This window comes from Echinops telfairi, unplaced genomic scaffold (genome assembly GCF_000313985.2).
Source record: "Echinops telfairi isolate 266 unplaced genomic scaffold, ASM31398v2 ScPeMD7_23;HRSCAF=83, whole genome shotgun sequence".
In the NCBI taxonomy this organism is placed as follows: Eukaryota; Metazoa; Chordata; class Mammalia; order Afrosoricida; family Tenrecidae; genus Echinops; species Echinops telfairi.
In genome coordinates this window covers 75,583,701-75,592,991 of record NW_022103920.1, presented here as the reverse complement: position 1 = coordinate 75,592,991, position 9,291 = coordinate 75,583,701, and the positions used below count along the sequence as shown (strand labels likewise).

The window sequence follows — 9,291 nt, the reverse complement described above, 5'->3', positions numbered from 1 at the left end:
ATGTAGAGTACTATGAAGGTGAGAAGATTTATTTGGTAAAAAATTTAAATACATAGCTTTAAAAAATTCCATTTGGGAGGGGTACCACCTTGTATTATTTGAAAGTAAACTCAGATGAATTGAAAATGTGCAATTCAAACTCTAAGAAAATACTTAAAATATTTTAAGGAATATAATTGATCAGAGAAATCATGGAATTGTGTTAAAAACTTGATTAAAACTAGAGAAATCAGAAAGGGGATATCTTAAACACAAAACAAAAAAGAAAGAACAAGTAAAAAAATCACTAAACATATAAAAAAGAAAGAACAAAGTTTCAAACATGATAGATATAAATCTACAGGAGAAACTATTTTAATAACCACATTTAGTACAAAAGGTCTAAAGAGAAGAACCAAGAGACTGTCAGCATGCATACAATTACAAGACCCTAAAAAGGAACATTGGTTACAGTGCATTGCCTGTGGCATGTATGTGTGTAAGAACAGGTTGTCTACAGAAAACTCACTGCAAATAGACAAACACATCCAAAGTCAAGGGATGGAGAAAGGCACATTGTGATAACACAAATGCAAAGAAAACTAGAGTAGAAATAATAATTGGAGAAAAAGTGGGTTTCAGAGCAAGGAGAATTATTAGCAACCAAAAGAGGCACTATCTAGTAATAAAGGGATCAATTATCCAAGATCTAACAGTCCTATGTGTAGGTATCTGAAGATACGGTATTAAAATATATTCTGCAAAAGGAGAGAAAACTGCAAGGGGAATAAACAAAGTCGCTATTATAGTTTGAGACATCAACATTTTTTGATCAGGCATGGACACATCGGTAGAAGAGAACGTCAGTAAGGATAGAGGTGTATCAACCAAATGGAGTGAGTTAACATTTATAAAATATTTCATCCCAAATCATCAGAATGTACATTCATCTCAAACTGACTTGAAACATTCATATAGACAGACTACAACCTTGGCCCTATCACACACTTTAATAAATTTTAAAGAATAGAAATCAGACAAAGTATGTTCTCAAATCATGGCGGAATTACGCCAGCAATAACAGAATGACAGCTGGGAAATTTTGAGTGATTTGGACATTAAAGAGCACAATTCTAAATAACACATGGCTCAAAGAGCTGTAGGAAGAGATATTTTAAAATACCTGGAACTACATAAACAAGAAAATACAGCCTAAAAATTATAGTACACAAACACACAGTGCCTAGAAAGAAATGTACAGCATTGAATGCATATATTTGGGAAAAGGTTCTAAAATAAATAATTTAAGCTTCCACCTTAGAAAACTTGAGAAGGAAGAGTAAAGATTATTTTTATAAACGTAATCAAGGCAGTGTGGTAGCAGTGAAGAATCAACAAGTAGCTCAAAATGCAGCTCAGAAACAGAATCAGACATCAAGTCCAATGATCTTCTAACAGGTCACCAGAGGCAATAAAATGGAGAACAGTGTTTTCAATACAGATGCTGGCCTAATTGGTCTCCAACATGCAATGGCTGGCGGGGAAACTTGTTGCTTATTTGTATTGTTGTGAGGATAGATGGGTGACAAGTTAGCATATGAAAAGATGCTCAACAAAATACACCATTAGAGAATGACAAACTAAAATAACAAAGAGAACCCTCCATACCTATTAAACCCCCTGCCATCAAGTGAATTCCGACTCATCTGGCCCTCTACAAGGTCTCCCCAGTTAAAAATCAGTGTAGCCTCCCACAGTCTCATCCAGCTCTCAGGGAGCAGCTGGTCAGTCCAGGCTGCCGACCTTGGCGGTAGAACTCCAATACTTAGCCACCAGTGTCACTGAAGCTCCTGACCTATTAGAATGGCTACATCCAAACAAGCGACATAAACTACTGAAGAGGATACAGATCAACAGATGACATCCACTGCATGCGAAATTTAAAGAAACTTTGGAAGAGAGTTTGGCAGTTTTTGGAAAGCTAAACACAGTCTTATACAAAGGAGCTATTGCTATCCTAGGCATTTATTTACCCAACTGATTTGAAAACTTGTTATTGTTAGGGACCCTAGGGTTGGTTCTGACCCATAGCAACCCTGTGTATAAAAGAAGTAAATTTACACTCCCACAAAAATCTGTACACAGATGTTTCTAGTGCTTTTATTCATGTTTGTCCCAGATTAGAAACAATAAAGGTGTCCTTCAATAGGTGAATGGATAAAAAATGCAGTTTGCAAACACAAATATTATTCGGCAATAAGAAGTGAATTATCAAACTACAAAAATACATGAAGGAAATTTAAACGCATTTTCTAAGTAGGAGAAGGCAGTTTGAAAAGGCTAATACTTTATGATTCTGATTATATGACTTCCTGGGGGAGGCAAAACTAGAGAAACATTAAAAAGATCATTGGTGCAGAATGACCCAGGGGGACTTGGGGTAGCCCAGGAACCCAGCCTGGGGGTTGCAGAATACTGACTCCTGCCCTTTGGGGTACACATCAGGCTCCAGAGGCTGCACCATGAGACCTCAACTGAAAACTCCAGTGGGGGAACTGGACTCCACCCCAGACACACTTTTAGCCTGAGGACTTATACCGGAAAACAGAAGGTGTCTGAGTTAGAAGCAAACAGCTGTGCCCAAAGCAGTTTACTGTTGGTTGGCAAACAAAGAGGGTCTTGGGACAAGACCTGGTATGCTGTACTAAGACGCGTACTATCCCTGCAACCCTGTGAGGGCCATCCAGTTAGTCTGCTTGTTTACAATAGAGTGTATCTCAGAGGTGCGTCACCACTGGGGCTCACCCTCTTGAAGATATGTTCTTTGTCATATTATTTTTCAGAAAAGGAATCTCAGGGATGTTGAGCCTACTGGGAAAGAAAATATAACAAGGGTCGGGAGGAAGGGGTCAGTGAGGAGTTGGGGAGACATGAGGGAGACGATGTGAAAAAGTCCATGCAGGAAAAGTATGCTTTGGGAAACATGTATGAGTATGGAAGAAATTGTAAAAATACACTGGACATTATTAAACTGCAGAGTATGACATATGTTTTGGCTCCCAAATTATAGCAAATTAATGTGATTTTGTTTTTTATTGTTTTCAGTTGCGTCTCCCAGGTGTAAAGCACAGGAGAGGATGCATAATGATAATAAGGAATCCAGGGGACATAGGGAATCCAGGGGGTGTCGAGGGGGGAGACAGGAAGAGAAGGGAGATTTCAGAGTAAATAATGAAGACGGTAGGGGAAGGGAGCACTAGAATAGACAGTGATTGCATACATCACCTGAAAGGCGATTTAACTACTGGGGAAGGGATGTTCTAAAATTGATGTGGGGCTGATTGTACAATTCTCCGTGATATGACTGACTGATTGAAATATTGAATAATATGATATGTAAGTTACTTGCCAATAAAACTGTTGGAAGAAAAAAATAAAAAGATTGAAGAAAATGTTCTAAGACTGATTGTGATGATTGTACAACTCTTCTTGATGTGATTGAAATATTGAATTATTGAATTGTATATGTGAATTATGTGCTCATAAAACTGTTAAATAATTAAAATGTTAAAAAAATCCATTGGTGACCAAAGTTTGAGGAAGAACAAAAAAGGATGAATAGGAGATACCCAAAGAATTTTTAGGATGGCGAAGCTGTTTTGTTTGTACTATTGTGGGGGGTGCTCACATGCACTGGGCATTTGTTCAACCCACATACTGCACAACACAGAGATGGTCTTAATCTAAACTACGCATGTGTCTTAGTTCATGTCATAATCAATTCACTAATTTCAACTAATGTACCACGTTAATACAAGATTGTGAGCTTAAAAAGAGGGGAAATAGAAATGGGCAGGACAGAGATGGGAACTCCTTGTAGTAGTTGATATAATTTTTTATGAGCCAAAACTGCTCTGAAGAATCAGGCTTTATTAATTAAAATAATGTCCTTTACATAAATCATGTGCCAGGTTAAAGGGGAAATTTCTTTCTCTCATGTTTGTTTTATTGGTAAAGGTGGCAGAAAGAAAGATCAATTTTTCATACCCAAAAGTTTTCATTTGATCTGGTGAAAATACATAGAACTTAATTGCTGATCACCTAGAAAATAAGTCAAGATGTACTAAGCGTAAGCCTAAGTCCTCAGTATGATGCTAAGAGCTTTATATGTGTTATTTAATTGAATCTTCAAAGTAACTATCAGATGGAATTACTATCCTCATTTACAGATGTGGAAAGTGAGGCCTGCACAGACTCAATGAGCCACCCAAGATGGTTCAAGCAAGTATCTGAGGAATTCAAGACCTGGCTTCCCCTGTGATAAAGGCATTTTGAGAAAACTGGAATACATTTTCTCAGGAGGAGGACAGTTCGACCATTTTAAACAAGATTTAGTCACAAGAGGACTTTGACCAGGTACTGAGAAACACGAACATGCTTCAAGTCTTGTCATTCTGAGTAAGACTTTGGGCTGGCATTCTTACAGGCAAAGTGTCTGTCTCTTTGTGCTCTCTGTGCATAAACAGAGGAGGGCATATTTGAGTGTTTACACACAACATGTATGAGAATGACAGAATTAGGAAAAGTAAGAAATTTTAAAACATTTTTTAAAAACCTTCTGGTAATTCTGGATTATAATAACTACAAAAGGTCACCAACATACCACATCATAACTGCAGACTGCCTTACTGAATGGGGGATTTATAAAGCTACATACCTCCTCTCTGCCTTCTTTACATTTTACTCAATGTGGAAAATGACATTGGCCTTCCATAACCCTTATGTTTGGACCCTTTCCATCTCTGAGTCTTAGAATAGTGCTGCTCACCATTAAAATGAATATTTCAAGTGGGGCTGAAATAGACCTATTTTCTGATGCCAAGCTTTATATGACTTGCGCACTTTAAGAGGTTAACCTAGCCAGCCGGTTCACTTTGTTCGTTGGTATTAAATGGAAAGATTGCAGTATTAAAAAAAAGGCCAAGTTCACTGGGTAGGACCTCAATAATATAATGGAGCATAAAAACCCCAGAGTTTCTTACCGTAATATTTTATGAAACATATGCACACTCTCATTGGAACTGAATCCAGTTTAAATGGGTTTGAAGGTCAGTTCACAGTCACCACATATGCAGCATCTCTGTGAGAAATATGTACTATTTCAACGTGCCTGGTCCTGAAGCCCCTTTCCCTATGTTACAGCTCACTATCAGTCCAGCAGTGCATGTTATAAAGAATCAAACGGTACCTAGGTCAGCAGTTCAAAACCAGCAGCTGCTCTGTGGGAGAAAGGTGAGGCTATCTACTCTTGTACAGTCAGTCTCAGATATCCTCAGGTACCGTTCTACCCTGCTGAATGGTAGGGTCGCTGTCGCTGGCATCAAATCGATGGCAGTGAGTTTGGTTTTCTGGTTGACTATGACATCATGCTCTTTTTTTTTTTTAAGCCAAAAGTGTAGCATTAAGAAACATTTCAAAATTTACTACCACCTTCTCCACTTTAGAAACAAAAGGATGCACAGAGGACACATCTAGAAGGAACTTTTACTTTAAAGGTGGACAATAAAAATTAAGAACAGTTATTTATCTTCAGCTTCATGACCAATTATGTAACAACTGTGGGTGTTAGTTCTTTTTTTTTTTTTTTGAAAGGAGTAAGTGCATTTTTCAATTCCTACAGTTAAAAGAAATATGAATTAGGAAAGGGTCTGATTAGAGCCATCTATTTGTATTTCGCAGTTGCTTCAAACAAGCCCAGATTCTAGGAGCAACTAAGATCCTCCTAAGGGGAAGGAAGTAAAGGTCCACTTTACATGACAAAGGTCAGAGGACTGCAGGCAAAGGAGACCTCTATAGCAGACTGTTTCTGGATGGTCACTGTCTTACTGAGCCCTAAAAGGTCAAGAGAGCCTTCAACTCCTGCTCACTGCTTCAGGGACACCCCTGGGGCCGCTTTAATCAATTTAGTCTCATTAGGACTTTCTTGGTCTGGGTTCAGTTTTACTTTCTAAAATTATGCTGATACATATTGGCGATTGAGGGCTGACAGGGGTTCAAAGAGAATTCAAAGTATTTTGTATTAGATGCAGGTCCAATAATAAAATTCATTCATGTGACACTCTTTTAAACCTAAGAAGAATTTCAACGAGAATCAAGTAAACTACAGAGATTGGTCGATTTAACCCCAGTCGAAAAACCCAAGTCTCTCATTGCTATCCTGATATTTCCGTTGTATGATCACTGTCACTACTCAAAGTTTCATTTAATATGATGTAGCCACATGCAAAAATCAGAGCAAATGCTTTCCCCCAACATCGCATATATGTTATTGTGGTAAAAGTGTGAGGGGTGAATAGAGGCAGTTGGGTTTCTAACTTATAGCAAATGCTGAGGTCAAAGTACTTGACAATATTTCAGTGTTTATCTGTTTAATGGAAACATATCCGCTAAACTTCCACACAATAGAAGTGGACATATTTTGAAAGGATTTTATTTATAAAAATTGGAAGAGTTCCACTTACTTGTAATTAATGAAGGGGATCTCTTAAGTATTTTAGGTAGTGGGTAGAAAACATCTGTATTCAATTATATTATACTTTTCTACAGAGACCATGGGAATTGAAGGAAGGAAGATTTTGAAACCCCTATCGAGATATAAAAATATTAAGATCTGTTCAAGAACTTTATTGCTAATAATGCTTACAGACCAACAGCCTGAAGGTCATCAATATCAGCTTTTCCATATTAAATGAAGAAAAATGAAATATTCAACACATACAAACCTATTCTACCAGAAAAATCGAGGATTGCATCTTTTCATTCTTATTATGTCTAGGCAAGCCCAGAAAATGTCTTACAGAGTAATACAAATCTGAGTAAGAGACTGGAATCTATATCTCGAGTGGGGTTTGTCCTGAATTTTGTGGAAGATTGAGTATTCCTATGAGTTTGCTTTCCACTCTTCACAAAGAAAACGGCCTAGGTTGTCCTCCTGAAATCAGTAGGTCACAAGGTGAGGGCCGTAGAAAGCAAACAAACAAACAAAAAATCTTTTCTTCCTGGATCCATTCTGGTTCGAAATGCATTTCTTTTGAGGGTCAGTTATTCGTCTGCAGTCAGTTTTCAATACCCCAGTGGTAGGAATATATGTCCCGCTGTGTGCACAGCAGGGCAGAAGTCTCTTCTCTGTGAGGATAACTGTGTACTCACTCATCAGCGACCTCCTACCATCAGGGGTGCGTGTTTTCTTTCTTTCCGTGTGTCACTCTTCGGGCTATGAAATGCCAGTCACTGCCCTGAGGCCGGAACAACAGCCACACCATCTCTGTCGATCGGTTCTACACGTGCTACTGGTAGAACTAATGGCAAGGCTGCAGATCAAAGTTCCCGCTCGCTAAAGCTCACCTCCTTCTTAAATTAATTTTCCTAAGCTATAGTCCATGTGTTAGTAATATATAGACACTCACTTTTATTATGTTTTTAAATCAAAATTTCTTTCTTAAAAAAGCATCCTGGCTTGTAGAGAAGAGTATGAAATGCTGATAAAGTACCAAAGACACTTCTACTGAAGTCTCTATCTCTGTCTATCATCCTGTTAAACACCCTTCCTGTTGTTAGGTACCACCGAGTCGGGTCCTATCCAAGGCGACCCTCCTCTGTACAGCACGGGAGGAAACACTGCTTGGTCCTGAGCGATCATCAAGACTGCTGTTATGCAAAAGCCCATTGTTGCAGCCCTGGCTAGGCTACTAAAACAGGACAGTGTGGAGGGCTTTGTGATACACAGCCATCCTTCCCAGTGCCAGGCACAGTGCGGGCTAGATGGGTAGTAATAAATTCTTACTCAGGAGTGATTTTATTTTTAAAGCTTCATTATGCTACAGGTAAATTATACGACAGAAAATAGCTTCAGCGTGTGTTTTTACAATCTATATCCATTTTAATTACTCCAGATTGCTTGGGAAAATGATATAATTATTTGAAAGCATTTCACTCTGTAGATTTCATATACAAATTATATAGATCTGTACTTCCTCCAATAGATCCAAATAAAATATAATGGACTGAACTATCCTGTCTGAATACTTTTTTCAGATCAGAGTGTGGATATAAAAAAATTTAATTCTACAAAATTCTTTAACGAATTATATTCAGTTAGTACTAGGTTTCAAATGGACTGTACACACACACACACGCCATGTGTGTTGTCTTTAGCCAATGTTCACATTTATTTATTAGGATGGTAAGAGTATATTATGTGTGCACATATCTAAGTGTTCAGAAAGATTAAGGTGAGGAAATAAGGGCAGGCCTGGGATTCATAGAGCTACTTGGTAACTTCCAGATAGAAACTTTCTTGTCCCAATTTCCCAAAGCAAATCACTCTGCTTTCTCCTGTAATCTTGGGGACCTTAGGGAAGACACATGCTTAAAAACACTTGCACTAAGCCCTGTACCTTATCTGGCTTTACTACTTAAACAATTAAAATTTAAAGTGCTTCCAAACAATGGCAACAAAAATAAATTTATCATTAGTCTTTCATTAATACACGGCTAAAGCTCAGCAGGAAACCTGAAGAGCAGAAACCCCAAGGGTCTTAACTCTTCCAAGAAATGGTAGCTGGCAAAGTAATATTTTCCCTAAAATCTACATAGAATAAGCTTTTAAATTTAAGAGGTACGCTGATTATAAACTGAACCAACTGATATAAAAATTGTGTGTGTGTTTCTGTGTGCGGGTGTGTGCATGTGTGCTTACACTGGGGGAAGAGTGAGATGGGCCCAATATGTTTTAGATTTCCTCTAGAGGCCCCATGAAAAGAAATGACAAGCATATATTTGGAAGAGCTAGGGAAGCGTTCTTGTGAAACAAACTTACCAGTTTTTCGAAGTGGGAAATCATCCTTCGCATCTTGGGCTCCTGGTAAAGCATATTTGTAGGACGGAGATGTTCCACTCAAGGGTGGAGAGCTTTGATCCAATGATGTGTGGTGGGCAGCCCTACAAAAGACAAAGAGGGCTCACCATTTACACTGGAGACTTTACTGCAGCTTGGTCAGCAATAATCAGTATCATATGCTGTACACGTGTCTCAGCTGTGTTTATGTTCTTTCTTCTGAGTGTGTACAAACCACGGCCTCATGTAACCAAGTTCACGTTAGCAGTATGTTGTGGAATGATGCAGGATTCCTGAGAACGCATGCTGTGTGTTTATTCACATAGCAACAGCTTCACTAGAAAACTTATGAAGAGCATGAGGTTTTGTTGAGGTTGTGTATTTTTTTAAGAAACACACTAGTGAAGAAAATCATC

At 38.3% G+C, this 9,291-nt stretch overlaps 1 protein-coding gene across 1 annotated transcript in view; it reads right to left on the bottom strand.

Moving 5' to 3' along the window:
* The window catches only part of HDAC9 (histone deacetylase 9), a 1,007,885-nt gene that overhangs the window by 478,267 nt on the left and 520,327 nt on the right, over positions 1–9,291 (bottom strand). Inside the window, exon 5 of the mRNA XM_045288655.1 lies at positions 8,858–8,979. Coding sequence (XP_045144590.1) covers positions 8,858–8,979 — 122 coding nt within the window. The remainder of the gene's footprint in view (positions 1–8,857; positions 8,980–9,291) is intronic.